Here is a 26339-nt window from a genome sequence, read left to right as displayed (position 1 = left end):
AAATGCTGTGCTCCCCAGATACAAACAACAAGAAGGGGTGGTGCCATTTCCCTCCCTGGAGTGTAGATATGAGGCAAGAGATAAAGAAACCATACTTCATAACTGAAAAGATGAAAACTGCCTACTAAAATGATGAAAGAGAAATCTGGATGGAGCCCAGAATATTTAAGACATTGTAAAGCTGCTGCACCATCCTGAACTTCTCACACCAGAATTATATGAAAAACAAAAACAATTTTAGAAACAGTTTAGCCAAGTTTTCAAATGCAGTATTAACTGATAGACTCTTATGGCTTGTCTACTTTTGGGAACTTTTGATTAAAGAAAAAAAGTTTGAAAAAAGAAAAAGTTGCGTACATGAAGATATCAGTGTAGTATTTTTTTATATTAGGTTAGCACTGAAAATAAAATTAGATATCCAACAATGAGAAAATTTTTAAGTACTTAGGACTGCAATTTTATAGTGAGCTTTATGGGCTGGGCACAGTGGCTCATGCTTGTAATCCCAACACTTTGGGAGGCAAAAGTGGGCGGATCATTTGAGGTCAGGAGTCTGAGACCAGCCTGACCAACATGGTGAAACCCTGTCTCTTCTAAAAACACAAAAAAATTAGCTGGGTGTGGTGGGGCATGCCTGTAGTCCCAGCTACTCAGGAGGCTGAGGCAGGAGAATCACTTGAACCCAGGAGGCAGAGGTTGCAGTGAGGCGAGATTGCATCACTGCACTCCAGCCTGGGTGACAGAGCGAGACTCGTCTCAAAAACAAACAAAAATAATAATAAAGTGAGCTTTATGAAGACATTACAGAAAAGATTCAAATATAAAATGTCTTCTGTTCTAATTATAACTAGTGGCAAAACTGTTGGTTGTCTCATCCATGGTAATTCCCAATCCCCATTTTGCTTTCCCACCTTCCATTAGTGAGATTGGAAAGGCTTACAATTTCATTTTCCCACTTTCCTGGGAACAAGGGGTGATCATGTTGTACATTTACGGCTAGTAGATGAACACAAGTCTGATCTAAATTTCTAGAAAAGGTTTTACGTTTATGAGAAAAGGATCAGATGTGGAAGGCACTGCTTCCCCTTCTTTTTGTCTTGAATACAGCAGACACATTGGCTTGAACTGCAATGGCCATCTTATTTCCATGACGGAAAGGCTAAAGGAATCTGAGACCTTGATATCACTGAGTCACTAAACCAATGCCAGTGGCCAGCTCCTTTAGACTTCTTGTTATCTGAGAAAAATAAACCCCTATTTGAATAACCATTGCCACTTGGATCTTTTGTGTTACTTAAAGCAGAAAACATTCCTACCTGATACAGAAATAGATAAATTATAAGTGATATAAACAAAACAGTTGACCTGTTAGAGTATTTTTGAAAATGATTTGTTAGATAAAGTTCTGTTTGTGCAATAAAGCATTTAAAAATAAAAGTATTGAGGCCAGGCATGGTGGCTCATGCCTATAATCCCAGCACTTTGGGAGGCTGAGGCGGGCGGATCACCTGAGGTCAGGAGTTCGAGAGCAGCCTGGTCAACATGGTGAAACCCTGTTTCTACACAAAACTTAGCCAGGTGTGGTGGCGGGTGCCCGTAGACCCAGCTACTCAGGAGCCTGGGGCAGGAGAATCACTAATCACTTGAACCTGGGAGGCAGAGGTTGCAGGGAGCTGAGATCCTGCCACTGCACTCCAGCCTGGGTGACAGAGCGAGACTCCGTCTCAAAAAAAAAAAAAAAGTACTGTTTGATTAATTTTATTGCTGATTATGAACACATTTGCCATTTAATGCAGATTATTTTAATTCTGATGCTAAGGCCATCCATTGTCTTTTGTTAGGACTCAAATAAAATTTTAGCAACCAAAACATATTTTCAATAAAATTTTCTATGTATATAAAGAAATAACAACAAAAAACAAAAAAAGAACAAAACAGCACCAAGAACCTATGTAAAATTTCATCATACAATTTCTATGCAAGCTGCTTGATTACAGAAAACTGTTCAAACTGTTTATCAAAAATTGAGTGGGATTTTCCATTGATATTTCAGATATTCAAATCAATACAACCTATATTCTGAGTATCAATCTGAATTGCATAGGTTAAGATGTGAACCCTTCACAGAGTGTTGAAGATGTGTTGCAATCTGTACTTGAATTGGCACTGCTTTCCTCAGAGTTAGGCTGCCTTCATGAGAAATATCTTCTATCCCTGAGAGATCAGCTACATCAAGATGGCTCATCAGCTAAATCACGTTGGTCAAAATACCTAGTAAACAAAAAACAAAAACAATTTGTGTATAAAGATATTAACTGTAGCACTATTTTTAACAGGCAAAGACCACAAGCAACCCAAACGTTCATCAATAAGAGACTGGTTAAATAAGCTATGGTATGTTTACACAGTGGAAAATTATGAAGCCATAAAAAGGGAAACAAGGGAAATATACTGCTAAAGTATGAGGAAAATATTTATATTGCTAAAGTGTAATTTCCAGGATTTATTAAGTGAAAAAAACGAAGTACAGAACAGATTGTTCTGGATGCTACCTACCTTATGTGAGTATGTGTAGGATTGCAAATATACATGTTTGTTTATGTTTTTCTTTTCCTTTTTTTTTTTTTTTTTTGAGACAAGATCTTACTCTGTCACTCAGGCCGGAGTGCAGTGGCATGATCCTGGCTCACTGCCCAGACTGGTCTTGAACTCCTGGGCTCAAACAATTCTCCAGCCTCAGTCTCTCAAAGTGCTGGGATTACAGGCATGAGCCACCACACCTGGCCTACTTATACTTTTAAAAAGAAACAATGAATGAAAAGATAAAACAAAAATTAGTAATAAAATGGTTAACTAGAGGAGAAAGAAGAAAACAGGATAATGAGGATAAAGATGGATGCTAAAATACTCCAAATGTACCCTGAATTACAATTTTAACTTTGGCAAGGTTAACTATTTTATGTAATTATAAGATTAAATAAAAAGGAAAATCACTAATCAAATTCTGTCATGGCTCACTGCATTCTTGAACCCCCGGACTCAAGCAGTCCTCCCACCTTGACCTCCCAAAGCACTGGGATTACAAGTGTGAGTCACTGTGCCCGGCTTTCTTTCTTTTTTTTTTTTCTTTTTTTTGAGATGGAGTTTCATTCTTGTTGCCCAGGCTGGAGTGCAATGGCATGATCTCGGCTCACTGCAACCTCTGCCTCCCAGGTTCAAGTGATTCTCCTGCCTCAGCATCTTGAGTAGCTGGGATTATAGGCATGCACCACCAGGCCCGGCTAATTTTTTATTTTTAGTAGAGACGGTTTCGCCATGTTGGCCAGGCTAGTCTTGAACTCCTGACCTCAGATGATCCACCAGCCTCAGCCTCCCAAAGTGGTGAGATTACAGGCATGAGCCACCATGCCCGGTCCTTTTTTTCCTAAACTTTCAAATCTTTATGTTCTCTTTTGTAAAGTGTTACCTTCAGAACCTTTTGTAGTCTAGAACTTTTTCCATTTTTATCTAACTTTTTGAGGGCAAAAAATACACTTGAATGTTTTTGCTTTCATAATTGCATAGTACTGTAAAATCTCAATTGAGGCAGTCAGAAACTATACTTGTCTCAGGTTTCATTAATTACTGGTTTGCTGAGCCACCAATTAACCTTTCTGAATCTGTGTCATTATCTGTAAAAGCAAAAAAATCAAATCCAACAGAGCTGAAAGGAAAAAATTTATTAAAACAAAAACAACAAAAAAACACAACTCTGAGCTGTTGTAAAGAGTAGAGATACTACACATAAAGTAACTAGGGCAATGTTATATCATCCCATTTAACTGCTGCTACCAACAGATGAGGCAGGTATTAGCTTCATTTGTGATCAGCATAGTTAAAAGCTTAGCTCCGGAGTCAAAGTTGCCTGGGTTTGGATCCTAACTCTAACACTTACTAGCTTTGTGATGGTAGTAATGTTATTTAACCTGTCTCTGCCATGGTTTCCTCATCTGTAAACTGGTAACAGTACCCACCTCAGGAGGATTAAATGGGTTCCTCAATAAGAAAAATGCTTGGCACAAATTGCCCAGTAAATATTAATTATCATCAGCAGCATAATTATTGTAGATCAAGAAACTAGATATTGAATATGTGAAAATATGGAAACAAGATTACTTGCCTTCCCGATATTTAAGTATATTATAAAGCTTTAAAAAGGTACTGGCATTGGAATAAAAACACTGATCTATGGAACAAAAATATGTCCACGAGGAGACCTAAAATAAATATGTGTGTTTTATTGCCTGGCCAGTATGGTGAAACCCTGTCTCCACAAAAATACAAAAATTAACCGGGCATGGTGGTGGGTGCTTGTAATCCCAGCTACTTGGGAGGCTGAGGCGGGAGAATCGCTTGAACCTGGGAAGTGAAGGTTGTAGTGAGCTGAGATGGTGCCATTGCACTTCAGGATGGGCAAAAGAGCGAGACTCTGTCTCAAAACAAAACAACAAAGTTTTCAAATAAATTCCAAGAAGAATTTCTATGTAAGAAATGAAATCAAACAGATGCTAAATAAAAATACACCACAACTGAAAATGAACACAGGACACAGGCAATTAAAAAAAAATGCAGGCTGAGTGCAGTGGCTTTACGCCTGTAATCCCAGCACTTTGGGAGGTTTAGGTGTGAAGATCGCTTGAGCCCAGGAGTTTTGAGACCAGCCTGGGCAACATAGTGAGACCCTGTCTCTACAAACAATTTTTTTAATTAGCTGGGTGTGGTAGTGCTTGATTGTGGTCCTAGCTACTCAGGAGGCTGAGGTGGGAGGATTGCTGGAGCCCAGGAAGTTAAAGTTGTAGTGAGCTGTGATTGTGCCACTGCACCCTAACTATAGCAACAGAGTGAGACCTGGTCTCAATAAAAACAAACAAACAAAAAACAAATGTAATAAATACATCCTACCCTCACTGACCTCACTGATATACAAATAACAAAGAAGCCAAGGATTAACTATACCTGCTAACCAAGCAGATTAATAAATTCAAAGCAGGAACCCTCTCATCATCTTTGCTATCCTAAAAAAAAAAAAAGAAAGAAAAATTTAAATATTGTCTGTTCCTATTATTTTTGAAATAAATTTCCTATTAAGATGTAAAACATGAAACATGAAAACTTTATTATATGACAGTAATCATCATGTGGAAACAGGAGCCCTCAAAGAAAAAGGAGAAAACTGTGGAGTTAATGATTCCTTGAGAAACATCTAAGACTATCTTTTAAATCAAGATTCTGAATAGGGAAAAAAAAAAAAGTTGAGGGATCTAAGGGGGATAACTTGGGGGAAATTTTTCCCTGGTTCCTACTAGAGGAACAATAAGAATCCTATGTCTTAACTGTACAGTGATGAATATATATATATATTCATATATGTATCATATATTAATATGCAATACATAATATATTAATATATTGTGCCTTAACTATAGTGAATATATATTCATATATAATAAATATATATGAAAATAATACATCTATGAATATATATATTCATCACTGCAGTCAAGACACAGGATTGTTTCTATATAATGCATACAATATATGTGAGGATATATAGAATATATATGTGTATATATAATGTATATATATTCATCACTGTATAGTCAAGACACAGGATTCTTATTGTTCTTATATGTATTCATTACTGAATATATATATGCCAGGCGTGATAGCTCATGCCTATAATCCCAGCACTTTGGGAGGCTGACGTGGGTAGATCACCTGAGGTCAGCAGTTCGAGACCAGCCTGGCCAACATGGTGAAACCGTGTCTCTACTGAAAATACAAAAATTAGCCAGGCATGGTGGTGGGCGCCTGTAATCTCAGCTACTCCAGGGGCTGAGGCAGGAGAATCGCTTGAACCTGGGAAGTGGAGGTTGCAGTGAGCTGAGACCGCACCATTGTACTCCAGCCTCGGTGACAGAGCGAGACTCCATCTCAAAAAAAAAAAAAAAAAAAAAATGGCTGAAGCTACAGCAGCCATCTTGGATCATGAGATAAGCATGAGGATGAAAGCCACATATGACAAAACTCAAAGGTCTAGGTTATTGCCATCTTAGTAAAAATCTAATTTTTTTACCTACTTTTTTTTTGGAGACAGAGTCTCACTCTGTTATCCAAGCTGGAGTGCAGTGGTGCGATCTCAGCTCACTGCAACCTCCGTCTCCTGGGTTCAAACAATTCTCCTGCCTCAACCTCCTGAGTAGCTAGGATGACAAGCACCCACCACCATGCCCGGCTAAATTTTGTATTTTTAGTAGAGATAGGGTTTCACCATGTTGGTCAGGTTGGTCTCAAACTCCTGACCTCAGGTGATCCACCCACCTCAGCCTCCCAAAGTGCTGGGACTACAGGTATGAGCCACCACACCTGGCCCAGACTTTCTTTATGTCAGAAAACATTTCCATATTATTTAAGCTACTATTATTTTGGGCTTTACAAATCTAACTGCAACCAATAAAATATTCCATGTGTTTTCTTATTTCACTGAACTCCTTCTTTACCACCATATAAATTGGTGGGTGCTTTTAATTTTAAACAGTAAGTTGCAACTTACCACTAAGAGCCTCACTTCGGAGCACCTTCTTGCAAGCTGCCGAATCAGTGAATGAGCCTCAGGTAATAAAGGTTTTTCAAGACAAGCCAATAAAGCATAAAGCCATCTTCCCTAAAAAAAAATTCAAAAAAGTAACATTTAGACAAATACTGAACCAGAAGTTTATTTTTTAAATGTCCAGTGTTATGCCTGATTATCTGCTATGAATAAATTCATAGAACATTTAACTATATTATATTTGGGTATAGATAACAAAGCCTCATTTGGAGAGCCAGGTGTTATCTCTTGTATCCTATAATTACAGACACAGGACATTGGATACCTCAAAATATTCCCTGATCTCCGAAGAGTTTGTTTCAGATATTCCTTATGACAGGAAGTTCTCATTTGTAAGCAGAAAACTACATTAAGATGAATATAAATACTTGAAAAAAATTAAGATTTTTTTTTTCTTTGTTCTGTATGGACAGATATATAAATCATTTTCTAATTGTATAATTTTGTCCTCTGGGGACATACAAACTATACCACAGATGAAATAATCTTTTGACACTTCTATAAATACTAACAGGCTGAATGTATCCCCACTCCCTTTTAAAATGGGGTTTTCAGTTACAAAATGAACACATATTTGATGCAGAAAAACTGTGAAGAATACCACAAGGACAAGAAAAAACAAACCTGCAATCCCAACATTCCAGATAAAACTTTGACTCACTTTTAAAATGTTCTTGTTTTTCCTATTTGTATGTATGACTTTCTTTTTTTTTTGAGACGGAGTTTCGCTCTTGTTGCCCAGGCTGGAGTGCAATGGTGTGATCTCGGCTCACTGCAACCTCCACCTCCTGGGTTCAAGCAATTCTCCTGTCTCAGCATCCCAAGTACCTGGAATTACAGGCGTGCACCACCACACCCAGCTAATTTTGTATTTTTAATAGAGATGAGGTTTCACCGTGTTGTTCAGGCTGGTCTCGAACTCCTGACTTCAACTGATCCATTTGCCTCAGCCTCCCAAAGTGGTAGGATTACAGGCGTGAGCCACTGTGCCTGGCTGTACAACTGTTTTCAATACAGTTTCATCAGTTGTAATATCATCTTGTAGCCATCTTTTTTATTTATAATACATAATAAAATGTTTACCATGTTGTTTTTGTCTTTTTTTTTTTTTTTTTTGAGATGGAGTCTCACTCTGCCACCCAGGCTGGAGTGCAGTGGTGCCATCTCGGCTCACTGTAACCTATGCCTCCCAGGTTCAAGCAATCCCCCTGCCTCAGCCTCCTGCGTAGCTGGGACAACAGGTGACTGCCACCATGCCCAGCTAATTTTTGTATTTTTAGTAGAGATGGGGGTTTCACCATGTTGGCCAGGCTGGTGTCAACCTCCTGACCTCAAGTGATCCACCTGCCTCAGCCTCCCTAAGTGCTGGGATTGAAGGAGTGAGCCACCCCACTCAGCCATCCCATGTAGTTAAATGGGATTAACAAGGGAATGTTAAGTGTCTGGTTGAGAGTATTTAATAACATCTCCTTGTTTAATCTCATTTAACAACATGGGGAAAGTTTATTAAGTATTGCAAGTAAAATGGTGACAAAGGGTATGTATATTCATCAAGGTTTTTCAGATATGATCACCGGATTGTATCCTGGAAAGGTTATACCAAATTTGTATTTCCACCAGTACTATATACAACTTCATTTATTCTGAGCAACATATCACTTTGGGGAAACCTAAAAAATATTAGGACAAAATTTAAATAGCAATTTATACAACACACTAAGATGGTTTCCTCGGGCAAACCCAAATCAATAGTTAAGACTTTCTTACACAGGAAGATTCAAATCCAGGTTTCTTTTACAACTTGTGGAATTCTTTTTCTATAAAAAAAAAAAATTATATGTTTCAACTTGACTCAAATTTTAAGGGATATATTTAATATGTAAAGCTAGCATTCGGATATTAAATATTCTCTATACTTGTCTGCAACAAGATAAGGAGTTTGTACATTGTACCGGGATATATATCAACTCTTTCACTGACATTTTTTCTCAAAGTAAGACTTTCTCAATGAAGGAAGTAGTATATTGATTTACATTCTAGTGTTTGACTACAAACAAGCATAGTTCAGATTATACATACACATACACACACACACACACACACATATATAAATGTAAACACTGGCTGGGCACAGTGGCTCATGCCTGTACTCCCAGCACTTTGAGAGGTGGAGATGGGCAGATCACCTGAGATCACAAGTTCAAGACCAGTCTGGCCAACATGGAGAAAACCTGTCTCTACAAAAATACAAAAATTAGCCAGGTGTAGTGGCAGGCACCTGTAATCCCAGCTACTTGGAAGGCTGAGGCAGGAGAATCGCTTGAAACCAGGAGGCAGAGGCTGCAGTGAGCCAAGATGGCGCCAATGTACTCCAGCCTGGGCGACAGAGGGAGATTCCATCTCAAAACAAACAAATAAATAAAAAATAAATAAATACTGTAGCATCATATCTCATATATAAGTATAGTCATGCGTCACTTAATGAAGGGGGATATATTCGGAGAAATGTGTTGTTAGGTGATTTTTGTCCCTGGATTAACATCACAGAGTGTACTTACACAAACCTAGATGGTATAGTCTACTATACACCTAGACTATATTGCATAGCCAATTGCGCCTAGGCTACAAACTTATATAGCACATTACTGTACTGAATACTGTAGGCAACTGTAACATAATGGTAAACATTTGTGCATCCAAAAAAACCATATATTTTTTAAGATAGGGTGTCACTTTGTCACTCAGGCTAGAGTGCAGTGGCACAATCATAGCTCACTGCAGCCTCAACCTCCCTGGCCTTAGGTGATTCTCCTGCCTCAGCCTCCCTAGTAGCTGGGATTACAGGCATGAGCCACTGTGCCTGGCCACATCTAAACATATTTAAACACTGGAAAGGAGCCGGGTTCAGTGGCTCATACTTGTAATCCAAACAGTTTGGGAGGCCAAGATGGGAGGAACACTTGAGCCTAGGAGTTTGAGATCAGCCTGGGGAACATAGTGAGACCTCATCTCTATTTAAAAAACAAAAAAGGCCACGCATGGTGGCTCATGCCTGTAATTCCCAGCATTTTGGGAGGCCGAGGAGGGAGGATCATTTGGACTAAGTTCAAGACCAGCCTGGGCAACATAGTGAGAGCTTGTCTCTAGTTTAAAAAAAAAAAAAAAAGCTGGGCGTGGCTGTGTGCACCTGTAGTACCAGCTACTCAGGTCGAGGCAGGAGGATTGCTTGAGCTGGGGAGATCAAGGTTGCAGTGAGCTATGATCGCAATACTGCACTCTGGGTAACAGAGCGAGACCTTGTCTCAAAAAAAAAAAAAGTGCAGTAAAAATACGATATTATAATCCTATGGGAGCACCACTGTGTATGTGGCTCATAGTTGACCCAAAACATCTAATTTTTGCCTACATTATGAAGAGAAAAACATGCAATACTACCAATTCCGGAGTAAAGTCTCTTTCTCCAAACCAATTACTCAGATATTCCAAGACACTAGTTACTGTTGCCTAAAAAAAAGGAAGGGGTGGAGAAGAGTTGTATTAATAATAAAACACAAATTGAACATGAGTTTCATTAAGTTTCTTTAGAAAGCAACTCCGATGTTAAAAATGGCCTCATTCTTTAAATTTTCAAAGAAAGCTAATTCTTTTGACTCTAATTAGTTTGATTAGATGGCTTATCCCATGACGCTTTTTTTTTGAGATGGAGTCTCCCTCTGTTGCCCAGGCTGGAGTGTAGTGGCGCGATCTTGGCTCACTGCAATCTCCGCCTCCTGGGTTCAAGCAATTCTCCTGCCTGAGCCTCCTGAGTAGCTAGGATTACATGCGTGCGCCACCATGTCTGGCTAATTTTTGTATTTTTAGTAGAGGAGGAGTTTCTCCATGTTGGTCAGACTGGTCTGGAACTCCCGACCTCAGGTGATTCGCCTGCCTCAGCCTTCCAAAGTGCTGGGATCACAGGTGTGAGCCATGGCGCCTAGCTCCAGTGAGGCTTTTAAAACAAATATTTTCACACTTTCAAATATCAACTAACACCTTGGTTTAAATCCCAGGATTTAGTTTGTAACTATTAATAATTTAGTTTGTAACTACTTGAAAGACTTCACAAGGTTAAAAAAAAAAATGTATTTGTGGCCAGGCTCAGTGGCTCATGCCAGTAATCTCAGCACTTTGGGAGGCCGAGGCAGGTGGATCACTTGAGGTCAGTTTGAGACCAGCCTGGCCAACATGATGAAACCCTATCTCTACTAAAAATACAACAATTAGCCGGGCGTGGTGGTGAGTGAATGTAGTCCGAGCTACACGCGAGGCTGAGGCCAGGGAATCCCTTGAACCTGGGAGGCGGAGGTTGCAGTGAGCCGAGGCTGTGCCACTGCACTCTAGCCTGGGTAACAGAGTGAGACTCTGTCTCAAAAAAAAAAAAAAAAAAAAAAAAGGCCTCGTACAATGGCACACCTGAGGCGAGGAGTTTGAGACCAGCCTGGCCAACATGGCAAAACCCCATCTCTACTAAAAATACAAAAATTAGCCAGCCATGGTGGCAGGCATCTGTAATCCCAGCTACTCGGGAGGCTGAAACAGGAGAACTGCTTGAACCCAGGAGGTGGAGGTTGCAGTGAGCTGAGATCCTGCCACTTCACTCCAGCCTGGGCAAAAGAGCGACACTCTGTCTCAAAAAAAAAAAAAAAAAAAAAGATGTATCTATAAAAATACCATCAGTTGGCCAGGCGTGGTGGCTCACGCCTGTAATACCAGCACTTTTGGAGGCCGAGGCAGGTAGATCACGAGGTCAGGAAATCGAGACCATCCTGGCCAACATGGTAAAACCCTGTCTCTACTAAAATTCAAAAAATAGCTGGGCGTGATGGTGTGCACCTGTAGTCCTAGCTACTAGGGAGGTTGAGGCAGGGAAATTGCTTGAACCCGGGAGGTGGAGGTTGCAGTGAGCCGAGATCGTGCCACTGCACTCCAGCCTGGCGACAGAGAGAGACTCCGTCTCAAAAAAAACAAAAAAACCAACCCATTAGTTTATTTCCAAATCCAAATTAAATCGAAGTACACATCTGAAGAAAAAATTAGCTGGAGAAAGATGTTTTTAAACTATACAGATGGATTTATCAAACTCTTGAAAATATTCTCTGGTTTATTCAAATACAGTTGATGGTTACAACAAAAATGACACTGATGGAATTTAGTATGACTGCTACAATATCTTAATGCAAATGATTAAGTAAAACTGTCAACCTGTGTATTATTTCCAATAGAATATAGCCCACAAAAAAAATATGGCCAACAGGCTGGGCCCAGTGGTTCACACCTGTGTTCCCAGCACTTTGGGAGGCTGAGGTATGAGGATAGCTTGAGCTCAGGAGTTCCAGACCAGCCTGGGCAACACAGTGAGACCTGTCTCTACCAAAAATAAACAAACAAAATTAGCCAGGCATGGTAGCACATGTCTGTGGTCCCAGCTACCAGGAGGCTGAGGTGGGAGGATTGCCTGACCCCCAGAGTACAAGACTGCAGTGAGCCAAGATCACACCACTGTACTCCAGCATGGGCAACAGAATGAGACCCTGCCAAAAAAAAAAAAAAAAAAAAAAAAAAGGCTTCCAAAGGTACCCACTGCTATGTGAAGATACAATTTTTTATTTGCTTTTAAAATGAGTAATAGAGTCCTTGCTCCTAAAAAACTAAAGAACCAAACTCCATAATTCTCCCCTTTTGGTCCAAGAAATTATGTATTTCAATCTTTTTTTTTTTTTTTGAGAGTCTCGTCCTGTTGCCCAGGCTGGAGTGCAATGGCGTGATCTTGGCTCACTGCAACCTCCACCTCCCCGGTTCAAGCGATTCTCCTGCCTCAGCCTCCCGAGTAGCTGGGATTACAGGTGTGTGCCTCCACGCCCAGCTATTTTTGTATTTTCAGTAGAGACAGGGTTTCACTATGTTGGCCAGGCTGGTCTCGAACTCCTGACCTCGTGATCTACCCACCTCAGCCCCACAAAGTGCTGGGATTACAGGAGTGAGCCACTGGGCCCAGCCCATATTTCAGTCTTAATAGAATGTACAGGACATCTAGAACTAGAAATAGCAATCTAACCTTAGTACAGATGCCCCTGAACTTGCAATGGCGTTATGTGCTGATAAACACATTGTAAAGTTGAAAATTCCTAAATTGGCTGGGCATGGTGGCTCATGCCTGTAATCCCAGCGCTTTGGGAGGCCAAGGTGGGCGGATCACTTGAGGCCTGGAGTTTGAGACCAATGTGGCCAACATGGTAAAACCGTCTCTACTAAAAATACAATAATTAGCCAGGCATAGTGGGGAAAAAAAAATCCTAAACTGAACCATTGTAAGTCAGGGACCTTGTATTTAATTCAAATCCCAGAATCTAAGACTTATAACTGAAATCTACAGAAATTAATACTCTAGCACCATGATTAAGACAGAGCATGAGCTCTGGAGTTAGATCTACCTGGCACTGAATCCCAGTACTGCCATTTACTTGCTGAAAAACCACCTGCAAGTTACTTAACCTCAAATGCAGTTTCCTCATCTATAAAAAGTAGATATCAACAACTCCCCATAGAGGGTTGTAGTAAGGATTAAATAAGAACCATTACAGAGCTTAGGACAAAGTCTTGCATACTATAAGAATTCAGTAAATGTATTAATAATTCAAATACTTTCACACACAATGCAAACGAAATAATACATATATCTTTATTATTAATTTTACCTGATTCATTCTGCTAACAATACTAAGCAAGGGGGGAAAACCAATCTGAAAGAAAAAATGAGACTGAAATTTACTAAATGGTATTATAAAGAAAAGCTTCTTTTTTTTTTTTTTTTCCAAACTGGTGAATTTCTTGCCACACTGTTGTTTAGAAACAAAGAACAAATAAAAGAAAATTATTTCATTGTCCATTACAGTAAGACATTCCGGAAACTACTATGTTGGTAATGTGGAAAAAAATAATGTCTTAAAATTTGAATATGTAATTTTTTTTTTTTAAGATGAGGTCTCACTCTGTCACCCAGACTGGAGTGTGGTGGCGCGATCTTGGCTCACTGCAACCTCCGCTTCCTAGGCTCAAGTGATGCTCCCACCTCAGCCTCACTAGTAGCTAGGGCCACAGGTGCGTGTCACCACGCCCACGTAATTTTTTTGTATTTTTGGTAGAGACGACATTTTGCCATGTTGCCCAGGTTTGTCTGGAACTCCTGAGCTCAAGTGATCTACCTGCCAGGGCCTCCCAAAGTGCTGTGATTACAGGCATGAGCCACCTCACCTGGCCTGAATATGTAAATTTTTAAATAAAGTATGATTTAGTAACTAAAATGTTAAAGACTAAAATTTTGTTAAATGACAGTACTTGAAAAAACTAACTTATTAAGTATATTCAGCAAAACTGTAACATATTGATGACATTAATATGTTGTACACACCATTTCAAAATCTTCAGCTAAAGCTAACATTTTCAAGAATTAAGGCCATTTGAATTAGAATGACATTTTTCAAACCTAATTTGATTCAATTTTTAAAAGTCTACTTTGGAGTCTGAGGCTGTGATTTCTAATTATTAAAATACCACTGATTTGTGAGAAACTTAAGAGGATATACATTAAACGCTTACTTTCTTAAGGGTTTTTTTTAACACGGTGTATTTTATTTGTATGTATTCTCTGAAAATAAGCTAAATAAGTAAGTTTTATTTCCTTATTAAATTAAAAACCATTTTTGGCCAGCCATGGTGGCTCATGCCTGTAATCCCAGCAGAAGGATTACCTAAGCCCAGGAGTTCCAGGCCAACCTGGCAACATGGCGAAAACTTCTCTCTACAAAAATTTTTTTTAAAAAATTAAAAATTTTTATCTTAAAAAATTAAAAAATTTATTGCTACAAAAAATTTAAAAATTAGCTGGGTGTGGTGGTGGGTGCGTGCTGCCCCTGCTACGTGGAAGGCTGATGTGGGACGATTGCTTGAGCCTAGGAGGTTGAAGCTGTAATGAGTCATGACTGCACTACTGCACTCCAGCCTGGATGACAGAAGACCCTGTCTCAAAAAAAAAAAAAAAAAAAAAAAAAAAAAAAAATATATATATATATATATATATAACTATTTTTGAAATGTAGCATATATTAAGGATATCATCCAAAAGATCAACTGGTTACATAGAAAGTGTATCAAATTAACTTCCCTAAGATTTGAGTCTATTTACACTACTGTACCACATCTAAGAGTGCTTGTTTTCCCAGCTCTTGTCAATATGGTGTATCAAACTTTCATTGCCAATATGTTACCTGAAAAATAGCAACTTGGCATAGTTATGTTATACTTCTGTTACAAGTGATTTTTGGCATCTTGTCATATAAGAATAATTTTATTTCCTTTCTGTGAGGTATCTATATCCTTTGGCTGTTTTTTCTTGGGCAGGGGAGGGGTGATTCTTGGTCTTTTTATTGATTCTTGGGGCTCTTTACGTTTTTAGGAAAAATTAGTTTTAAATGGGAAAAATACAATGTGGCACCATATAGCAAATAATAAATACCTGTTGAACCGAAGAGAATGACATGCTAGAGGGAGTAAGCGCTAATGCAGAGGCATACACTAGATTTGAAAGGAACACCTGCAAACTTGGGGGCAGGTAAATCCTGAAGGACAAGGAGTTGGCTATATAACTTATGACTACAGTCACATGAATTTTAAAGATATCCTTAAAATTTCATCTTCAGAATATATGATTTACTTTTTTACAGGCCCATGAAATGATATTATGTGATTATGCATTTTAAAGCACCTAATTGTGTCAATTTCCATTTTTTCCCTGGCTACTCATAACACTGTTTGCCTGATGCCTCATCATTTTAAAACACCCTGAATCTTATCCAACTCATAAAATGATTACCAAGTCAAACATAAGGGATACGAAGCCAACCTAAAAAAAGTCACAGTAAATTGTTTCAGAAACTAAGCTACTTTGTTAGGTTGAAGAGCTAATAAACTAAGTCTGGGTTGCCAAACATTTTCTATCAAGAGTTAGACAGCAAATATTTTAGGCTTTGCAGGCCACATAAAGTCTCAGCCACATATTATTTGTTTCTTTTTTACAACCCTTTAAAAACTTAAAAACAATCCTTAGCTCATGGATATAAAAAAGGCCATGAACTGGACTTGGCCCAGGGTAGAGTTTGCTGACCCCTTATATTAAGTAATGCACCAAAATTAAAACGCTTTTTGTTCTGTTTATCGACACAGCCCTTACTTGTACATAATCTATTCCAGGACTTTCATTTGTGGCTGGTCCAACAGCCCCGTCAGCACATAACTTTTCACCCAGACAAAATTTCTTCCAGCCTTCTTCATCTTCAGATTTTGGCTAAAAGGAAAAAAAACCTCATTTATTCCTGTGTATTAATTTTTACACTGAACAGTAAAAAAAAAAAAAAGAAGTTAAGGCCTTCCATATTCCCATTACCTCCACCCAAAGATAGGGTGCCAGTTATGGGGAGAATCTGTCCCCAAAATTTGTATGTTAAAACCCTAAACTCCAGTACCTCAGAATGTGACTGTATTTGGAGATAGGGCCTTTAAAGAAGTGATTAATTTAAATTGAGGCCATTAGGGTGAGCCCTAATCCAATCTTACTAGTGTCCTTTTAAGAGGAAATTTGGACTCACAAAGAGACACCAGGGACTCCCACACATAGAGGAAAGACCACGTGAGAAGACATGGAGAAAGTGGCCCTATGCAAGCCAAGGAGAAAAGCCTCAGAAGAGACCAACCTGAGGCCGGGTGTGGTAGTTCATGCCTGTAATCCCAGCACTTTGGGAGGCTGAGGCAGGCGGATCACATGAAGTCAGGAGTTCAAGACCAGCCTGGCCAACAGGGCGAAACCCCACCTCTACTAAAAATACACACAAAAAATTAGCCAGATGTGGTGACACACACCTGTAATCCCAGCTACGCAGAGGCTAAGGCAGGAGAATCATTTGAACCCGAGAGGCGGAGGCTGCAGTGAGCCGAGATTGCGTCATTGCACTCTAGCCTGGGCAACAAGAGCGAAACTCTGCCTCAAAAAAAAAAAAAAAAAAAGAGAGACCAACCTTGCTGCCACCTTGTTCTTGGACTTTCAGCCTTCAAGACTGTGAGAAAATAAATACATTTCTGTTGTTTAAACCACCTAGTCTGTTATGGCAGCCCTGACAAACATAGTGCCTAAGTGGCTACAAAATATGTGGGATATGTTGTTTTTTCTTATTATTACATTTTTTGAGATAGGGTCTTGCTCTGTCACCCAAGTTGGAGTGCAGAAGTGTGATTACAGTTCATTGCAGCCTGAATCTCCTGGGCTCAAACAATTCTGCCACCTCAGCCTCGAGTAGCTGGGACTACAGGCACACGCCACCATGCCTGATAATTTTTAATTTTTTTTGTAGAGATAGTTGTCTCACTATGTTGCCCAGGCTAGTCTCAAACTCCTGGCCTCAAGCAATTCTTCTGCTTTGGTTTCCCAAAGTGCTGAGATTACAAGTGTGAGCAACAGTGCCCAGCCAAGATGTGTTTAGTTTGGACAAGACTTTAATGGACACTGACAGACAAGGGTGTGTCCAAAAGAGGATGATAAAGACAGAAATAAGTACGGAGGAAAAATGCACCAAGAATGCTTAATAGAATGAAGGATGTTTATCCCATGTAAAGAGATGTGATTACATATTTCACATATCTGAAGGACTGTCCAATCAAAGAAGAAACAGATCTACTCACGCTGCCAGACAGAAAATTCAGGACTAGTTGGGAGAAGCATTCAGCTTAATATAACCTTCTTAACAAAACAACTTTTATTTGTACATATCACCTTGCACATTACTCTGCATAGGTGCATTTTCCCCCCCTAGGGATAAGTAGCTTTCATTAAATCCTTAGGATGAATCACCTGAGGTCAGGAGTTCGAGACTAGCCTGGCAATCTGGTGAAACCCCATCTCTCCTAAAAATAGAAAAATTAGCTGGGTGTAGTGGCGGATGCCTGTAATCCCAGCTACTTGGGAGGCTGAGGCAGGAAAATTGCTTGAACTCGAGAGGCAGAGGTTGCAGTGAGCCAAGATTGTGCCATTGTACTCCAGACTGGGCAATGAGAGCAAAACTCCATCTTAAAAAAATAAAATAAAATAAAAAATAAAATAAAATAAAACCTCATGATGAACATGAGACCACTACAAAGTTAAACCCTATTGTCTTGGAATAAGGTATCTACCTTTTCCTATCACTCCATCAGGTCAGAAACTGCTTCTGTTTCAGTTAGTACTCAATATCCTGATTATTAAATATAGTACATGCTTAATTATATCAATTAATAAACAAATGTTTGTTTTCACACAGTTGCCATCAGAGTGTACTTTAGTTTTAAATGATTTAAATAGAGACAGGGTTTTGCCATGTTGCCCAGGCTGGTCTTGAACTCCTGAGCTCAGGTGATCTGCCTGCCTCAGCCTCCCAAAGTGCTGGGATTACAGGCATGAGCCACTGTGCCTGGCTCAGAGTGTACTTTAATATTCCACTGTTCTGACGGACCATAGTTTATTGAAGCAATTATGTTAGGTCATTTCCATTTTTGACAAAATTTTATCAAGTCATAATGTTACTGATGTGGCTTCTTTTTTAGATAGTGGGCATGTACCCAAAAGCCCTTCCACTAAGTAAGAAAAAAATATATATGCCTACCTAGCCCTGTCCCAACTACATACATACATCCTTGGTACTAGGAAAGCACCATTGCCTAGTCAACGGCACACAGGCTTTAGAGACAGACCAACTTGGGTTTGAACCCTAAGCATACCTTTTGTGTGTTTATGTGCCCATGCTTCTTTGATAGAAGAACTAGCTATACCTTTTACGAGTTAAGTGACCTTTGGCAAGTGATAAGTTACTTCCCTTCACACTTTTGCTGGAGCAGAGCTTCCAAATGATATGCAGAAGCACACAGAGATGCCATATACTGAATCTCTCAGCTTTCGGCTAGTTTCAGGAAGAATATGCAAGCAGTCATTTATTCTAATGTGTCACCATATAAAAGATATCAGGAAGCACCGCCTAAAGGAAGCTTCTAAAATCTAAAATCTACGAACTACCTGAAACTAAAATTTTGTGCACAGGTGCATTTTTTTTTCCCTCTGAACATAAATAGCTTTCATTAGATTCTATGAAGGAATATGAAATCCCCTAAAAGGTTAAAAACTACTGTCCTGAGACAATGTACCATCCTTCCAACTCCTTTTTTCATTTGGTAGTCCTGATATATCTACTAAAGAGCTTAAAATTATATCTAAACTGATAAAATGAAGGACATATGCATGACAATATACATGACAGGTTTCACTTATGTGTCACTGGAATTGTGATGCAGACTCATCGCATTAAGCAGAAGCAGAATCCATTCATTCACAAATTCTGCAAACATGTGAGTTTACTGCATGCCACCATCACCTCATCAGGAAAATACATTAAGTCTTTATTCAATTTTTTGGTAAATATTGAAAATGTATTTATTTCCTAGAAAGTAAATGTCTAGAAGAATCCTTAAAAACTTGTGGAAGCTTAACAGTCACCTATCCAAAGTCCCCCAAGATATTATGAATTAAAATTGACATGAAAGGCTGGGTACAGTAGCTCATGCCTGTAATCCAGCCCTCGGGGAGGCTAGGACAGGAGGATCACTTGAGCTCAGGAGCAAGAGACCAGCCTGGGTAACACAGGGAGACCTTGTCTCTATAAAAAATTTAAAAAATCAGCTGGGCACGGTGGTACGCGCCTTAAGTTCAACCTACTTGGAAGGCTGAGGTGGGAGGATCAATTGAGCCCAGGAGGTCTAGGCTGCAGTGAGTCATGATTGTGCAACTGCACTCCAGCCTGAGAGATAGAGCAAGACCCTGTCTCAAAAAAAAAAAAAAAAAAAAGTCATGAAAATCATACTTTCCAGGCTACTAACGTAATGGAATTGTTACTATTAATGGTATATTGAAGAGAATGAAAATAACTGACTAGGCAAGTGAATCTTTAAAGACCGGAAGTAAATATAGATTCTTTCAATCAGGTATACATCGTACAACTTAAAACTGAGAAACTTACATACCATAGTCACATTACTATCCAACTGTTGTGATTTCCAGTGACTTCTATGTTTGTTCACATTCTAAAGGAAGAAAAGACGTTAGACGGTACTCCTCAAAAAATGGATAACTGAAATCAGTTTCTGCACAAAATTGTAACCATCTAAAACTTGGAAAATAGGAAAGGTGGGAGGGGTGAGATATAAAAATCCACGTATTGGGTACAGAGTACACTGCTTGGGTGACGAGTGCACCAAAATCTCAGAAATCACCACTAAAGAACTTATCCATGAAACCAAAAACCACCTGTTCCCCAAAACTACTGAAATAAATAAATAAATAAAAATAAACAAAACTTAGAAAATATTTCAAACTGTATTATGTCTAATGATGATAATAATAATTTAGTAATTAATTCATGAATATTCTGTATACTTTAGGATCATAAATTTTATTTTTCCAGCTACAGTCTAAGAACAGAAATAAATCCAACAGGGGCTTAATCAGATTAAATATGACACTTACCTGTCGAACAGTTGAAAACTGTGCCACTTGTTGCTGTTGCCATTGAAGTGTTGGGGAATAACCTTCAGGGGCGGGTTGGCATCCTGAAAGCTAGAGATCAAGTTCACAAATATTAGGATCAACAGTAGTGTCAAAACTAGAATCTCATGCCTCTGCAAAGCAAAGTAAAACCAAGATAAAGTATATAATAAAGATTATACAAAAGCCGGGCATGGTGGCTCACGCCTGTAATCCCAGCACTTTGGGAGGCTGAGACGGGCAGATCACAAGGTCAGGAGATCAAGACCATCCTGGTTAACACGGTGAAACCCTGTCTCTACTGAAAATACAAAAAAATTAGCTGGGCATAGTGGTGGGTGCCTGTAGTCCCAGCTACTCAGGAGAATGGCGTGAACCCACGAGGTGGCGCTTGCAGTGAGCCAAGATCGCGCCACTGCACTCCAGCCTAGGTGACTGAGTGAGACTCCGTCTCAAAAAAAAAAAAAAAGATTATACAAGAAAATAAAATACTTTTTGCAGATGTAAAAAAGTAGGCATTTCACTTTACTATTTATATTCCAGTTAAAAACATTAGGGAAAGAGTCTTAAGTCACCCTTAATCAGAGAAATCTGAAAAGGTTTATAGTTGGAGTGTCTATAAAATCTAAATGACAGGAGCCTGGAGGATATGATCTAGTCCTACCTGCCTTTCTAGAATAGCAAAACAGAAACAAAAAGAGAGATATACCCCAAATAAAGAATTCTGGTATGAAATACAGTTAGATAGAATGAATGAGTTCTCATGTTCAACAGCACAGTAGAGTGACTACAGTTAACAATAATTTATTGTATATTTCAAAACAGCTAGAAGATTTGAATGTTCCCAAAACAAAGAAATGATAAATGAGGTGATAGATATCCTAATTACTCTGATTATTATACATTGTATGCATGTTTCAAAATATCACATGTACTCCATAAATATGTACAATTATTATTATTTTGCCCACACGATAAAGCACGAAATTATGATTATTATATATCAATAAAATAAAAAATAAGAACTTTGGTATGGGCAAAATGTACTTAAAGACGCTTAACTTTAAATTGCCTACTTCTGTTTTCTTTTTTTGAGACGGAGTTTTGCTCTTGTTGCCCAGGCTGGAGCGCAATGGCGCCATCTCGGCTCACCGCAATCTCTGTCTCCTGGGTTCAAGCAATTCTCCTGCCTCAGCCTCTCGAGTAGCTGGGATTACAGGAATGTGCCACCACACCTGGCTAATTTTGTATTTTTAGTAGAGACGGGGTTTCTCCATGTTGGTCAGGCTGGTCCTGAAATCCTGTACTCATGTGATCCGCCTGCCTTGGCCTCCCAAAGTGCTGGGATTACAGGCGTGAGCCACTGTGCCCAACCATACTTCTATTTTCTAAAACAGCACGTACAGCCTGAGCAACATATCAAGACCCCATCTCTACAAAAAAATACAATTAGCTGGGCACTGTGGCACATGCCTGTCGTCTCAGCTACTGGGGAGACTGAGGTGGGAGGATGGCTTGAGCCCACGAGCTCGAGGCTGCAGTGAGCTATGATCATGGCACTGTACTCTGGCCTGTGCAACAAAGCGAGACCCTGTCTCAACCAATCGATCGATCCATCAAATTAGGTATATTAAGACATTCTGTTCCATTAAATGTCCATCAGCTAAAAAATCCTGAAGAGGAATTATAAGAAAAATTATAGTGTCTGAATTAAAATTTCCTGATTACAAATATCAGTTAGAGAAACTACTTTGAACATGAAAAGGAAATTACTATCAACTAGTTAAAATGCCACTCTCCCAGGCGCCTGTAGTTCCAGCTACTTGGGAGGCTGAGGCAGGAGAATGGTGTGAACCCAGGAGGCGGAGGTTGCAGTGAGCTGAGATTGCACCACTGCACTCCAGCCTGGGTGACACAGTGAGACTCAGAGACTCTGTCTCAAAGAAAAAATAAATAAATAAAATAAAATGTCACTCTCCTTTGAGCTTAGGTTAAATAGCACCTCCTTAGAGAGACCTTTGCTGGCCAGGCGTGGTGGCTCACACCTGTAATCCCAGCACTTTAGGAGGTGGAGGCAGGCAGATCACTTCAGGTCAGGAGTTCGAGACCAGCCTGGCCAACATGGTAAAACTACGTCTCTACTAAAAATACAAAAATTAGCCGGGTGTGGTGGCACACACCTGTAATCCCAGCTACTTAGGAGGCTGAGGCAGGAGAAGCTCTTGAACCTGGGAGGCAGAGGTTGTGATGAACTGAGATCGTGCCACTGTACTCCAGCCTAGGCGAAAAATCAAGACTCAAAAAAAAAAAAAAAAAAGGGAAAAAGGGAGTCCTTTTATGATTCCTCTATCTACAGTAGTTGTCATATATTGATTATTATATATGCTTATTTTCTTCATAGCAATAATCACAATATATAATTATTTGTTTGCTTGTTTACTCTCTGTCTTCCTCAGGAGAGTATGTAAACTCTACAAGGGTAAGAACCGTTTTTGTCTTATCCTCTGTTGTATTCCCAGGGCCCGGCACTGTACTCTGCTTAATTAAAGATGTGCTGGATAAACAAATAAATGAAAATGTCCAGAGTGTGCACATAGCTATAAAAGTAAGGCCGGGTATGGTGGCTCACACCTGTAATCCCAGCAGTTTGGGAGGCAGAGGTGGGCGAATCACGAGGTCACGAGTTCGAGACCAGACTGACCAACATGGTGAAACCCCGTCTCTACTAAAAATGCAAAAATTAGCCGGGTGTGGTGGCGAGCGCCTGTAATCCCAGTTACTCAGGAGGCTGAGGCAGGGTAATTGCTTGAAACCGGAAGGCAGAGGTTGCAGTGAGCCGAGATCGCACCACTGCATTGCAGCCTGGGCAACAAGAGTGAAACTCTGTCTCAAAAAAAAAAAAAAAGTGTAAGACATCTGGGTTTCTATTCTTAAAAAAAGTGAAATTTAGTCAAATTCAGATTAAATTATATTAAACTAAGATTAAACACCAATCCAATAACTGGAAAAAGTTTCCTTAAAAATAAAGGGGTCAGGCGAGGTGGCTCATGCCTGTGATCCCAATGCTTTGGGTGGCAGAGGCGGGAGGATCGCTTGAGGCCCAGAGTTCTAGACCTGCTAGCAACAGAGACTCACTCTCTATAAACAAACAAACAAGCAAAAAGAAAAAAGATAGCATAAGTTAAGACATTTAAAGACTCCTTTGAAAGGACTGGATAATGTCCCTGAAGTAAGATGGGCAAGGCTCCACAAAGGCTAGAGTTACAGAAAGCCTCTTTAGAGGCAGTAAATGCCAATTGTGTTTCTGGAGGAAAAAGTACAAGCGAATGTCTAACTTTGCAGCGAGTAGTCAAATCTTACATCACAATTGATACTGTCGGATACTATAGGGAGCGTCAGTCTTTTAATTGGGGGATTGGGGGTAAGCTCCAGATAGTTAATAAAACTCACAGAAATATTCACACTTTGCTTCCTTTTCAACTTCTTTGGGTCAATTTGAGCTACCACAACATCTGGACATTGAGCTGCTTCGATCCTACAAATAAGTAATAAACGCGAGAAATTAAATTTCTATTGTGCTTTGCTCAGGTGTAGTAAAACGAGCGATCCATTTCCACAGTTCATTGTGAAATTAGAAAAAAAATTCAGACTTCCAATTGAGGAACTAAACAATATATTTCTGAAATTATCTGGATCGAAAACAAATCTAAGAGCACACATCTTGATACGTGCAATCACGTTCAACAGAAACTCGCCCACGTTAGGATGTAATCCAGAATCCTGAATAGACCCGAACTCGCAGGAGACTGGAACGGGAATAGAGCACCGGGGGCTGTACCCAGGGGCAGTGCAGAAGACCAGCCCACCCGCCCAGGGCCAAATCACTCACTGGACCCGCCTCAGGTATTCCTGAGGCGTCCTCGGGGGTACCGAGGGATCGAAACCTTCCGTCAAGTCGCAGGGCTCTACCGGCAATAGCCGAGGCATCAACTCTTCCACTGCGGACTCCGCTGGTACCCACGCCATGGTTTTCAAACCAGCCAGTTCCGCTCAGCGCTTGCGCCCATTCTAGGTCACAGCGCAGGCGCACAAGTAGACACCTTAGGCGCGGAGCTGAGCAAGCGGCAGTTTAGGGAGCGTTAACTGCGCATGAACAAACTGCTGCTTGCCTCAAGGTTAAGGCTCCGGTGGTGTAATAAAGGATCTGAGAATTTAATTCCTAGCTGAATTGGTTCGAACGCGTTTCTGGGTCTTTTACCCTCTGTTTTGTTTTCTAACGCTGGGTAAAGGCCGAGGGTTAGCAACTTTTATGCATCTCTAGTAGTGAGGGATCCTTAGAAATGTTTTTTGAATTAATGGACAATATTACGGTAATTATCATTCATGGAGCTCTAAATTCTTAAACCCTTAATAAACACACGCATTTTCTCATTTGATTCTTAGAACAATCTTGTGAAGTGGGTAGTAATATTCCGCTTTCTTAGGGCAGGGACTGACCTTCCAAAGGGGAAGAACCAATTCCAACCTAGATTTATCCGACGCCAAATGAATGAAAAATTAATTTTCTACAGGAATTTCTAGTGCTTGACCACTTCAAAGATCACTGTATGTTCATTTGGAATGAATATTACTCCTAGAATAGCCAGCACTTTTTAATTTTCGTTTTAAAGAAAAATCTCTTCGTTTAAATACAAATAGTGAAAAAAATGAAACTAATGCTAACACCCAGAAATTAAAAATATTAGGTCAGTCTTGTTAGGTAGATAGTATTATTATCTCCATTTCATAGGTGAGGAAACAAGGCAGGAATGTGCAAGAAACAAGTATAATACCTGATTATTTCTTAACAAATACAATTGAGTGAATACAATTGACTTTTATTTTCTAACATTTATGTTTATTTTAGAAGGTTTAAAAAATTTTTTTAATTTATAGCACTGCCTTTGGCTTGCAAGGAACTGATTTTAAACCAGGATGTAAATCTAAATTGAAGATAAAGTGAGGATAGTCCTTAGCTTATTTAAGTACTTAATGCTTAGGAACTGCAACTAAACAGTTGGGACACTAGGAAAGATATCACCTGGCTGCAGACTACAGTTATTTGGTTAACAAATTTTCACTGGTTTTGGGAAAAACAGACTTAAAAGAGAATAGGGAGAAATACTCCTGTCCTCCAACATTTTGGTGATAATCAAGGACAAATATGAAAAAGTAGTGACTTGAGGACTAAACTGATTTTTTTATTTTGCCCAAATTCCTATCTAAGGGGTCTGGGGAGTCATGCTCTACAAAGCATAAATTCTCATCAGATGGGTTTTATTTAACCCTATATATCATGATTCACTTTTCAACCTCACTTCAGCATAACATTATGAGACAAAGAAGAAGAAAAAAATATTTTACCCCAAAACATGTTTCTTTGCCCTATTTTGAAAAGGCCCTGCAAAGCTGTTCTTTGTGGGGGAAAATTTGCATCTGTAAAGAATCTTGGCCAGGTGCGGTGGCTCACGCTGTAATCCCACCACTTTGGGAGGCTGAGCTGGGCAGATCACCTGAGGTCAGGAGTTCCAGACCAGCCTGGCCAACATGGTGAAACCCCATCTTTAGTAAAAATACAAAATATTAGCTGGGCATGGTGGCGGGCGCCTGTTAATCCCATCTACTTGGGAGACTGAGGCAGAAGAATCGCTTGAATCCAGGAGGCAGAGGTGGCAGTGAGCCGACATTGTGCCATTGCACTCCAGCCTGGGCAACAAGAGTGAAACTCTATCTCTAAATAAATAAATAAATAAATAAAAATAAAATAAAATATTACCCAGCCTTGACCTCTTGGACTCAAGTGATCTACTCACCTTGGCCTATCAAAGTGCTAGGATTACAGGTGTGAGCCACTGGGCCAGGCCACAAATACATATATTTTTATTTTTATTTTTTACTGTAAATTATTAGCATTTTCTCTCAATTTTTTCTGGAGAAAAGGTTACCTTGCGAATTAACTACCAGTGGAACAATGGTTAACATTGGAGTTTGTGCATAAGT

The 26339-nt window shown here is 39.6% G+C and overlaps 1 protein-coding gene across 8 annotated transcripts; it reads right to left on the bottom strand.

Moving 5' to 3' along the window:
- Positions 1–1742: 1742 nt before the first annotated feature.
- On the bottom strand, positions 1743–24425 carry GEMIN2 (gem nuclear organelle associated protein 2). 8 transcript variants are annotated; one of them, XM_007986547.3, is made up of 10 exons: positions 24190–24408; positions 23751–23835; positions 20283–20372; positions 19781–19840; positions 15915–16028; positions 13384–13428; positions 10085–10153; positions 6593–6703; positions 4996–5054; positions 1743–2271 (listed from the first exon to the last, which is right to left on the bottom strand). In XM_007986547.3, exons 1-10 carry the CDS (start codon positions 24324–24326, stop codon positions 2232–2234), a joined length of 810 nt encoding a protein of 269 aa, XP_007984738.1. In that variant the 5' UTR covers positions 24327–24408; the 3' UTR covers positions 1743–2231. The 8 variants fall into 8 exon arrangements, with proteins under 8 accessions (XP_007984738.1, XP_037839844.1, XP_007984740.1 ...); XM_073010944.1 differs by lacking the exons at positions 1743–2271; positions 4996–5054 and adding exons at positions 8417–8466; positions 8928–9049 and having other exon boundaries at positions 6595–6703; positions 24190–24416; XM_037983916.2 differs by lacking the exon at positions 4996–5054 and having other exon boundaries at positions 24190–24410.
- Positions 24426–26339: the final 1914 nt, after the last annotated feature.

Source organism: Chlorocebus sabaeus, chromosome 24 (genome assembly GCF_047675955.1).
Source record: "Chlorocebus sabaeus isolate Y175 chromosome 24, mChlSab1.0.hap1, whole genome shotgun sequence".
In the NCBI taxonomy this organism is placed as follows: Eukaryota; Metazoa; Chordata; class Mammalia; order Primates; family Cercopithecidae; genus Chlorocebus; species Chlorocebus sabaeus.
The sequence above is the reverse complement of the archived record's forward strand: the minus strand, read 5'-3'. Positions and strand labels throughout refer to the sequence as shown.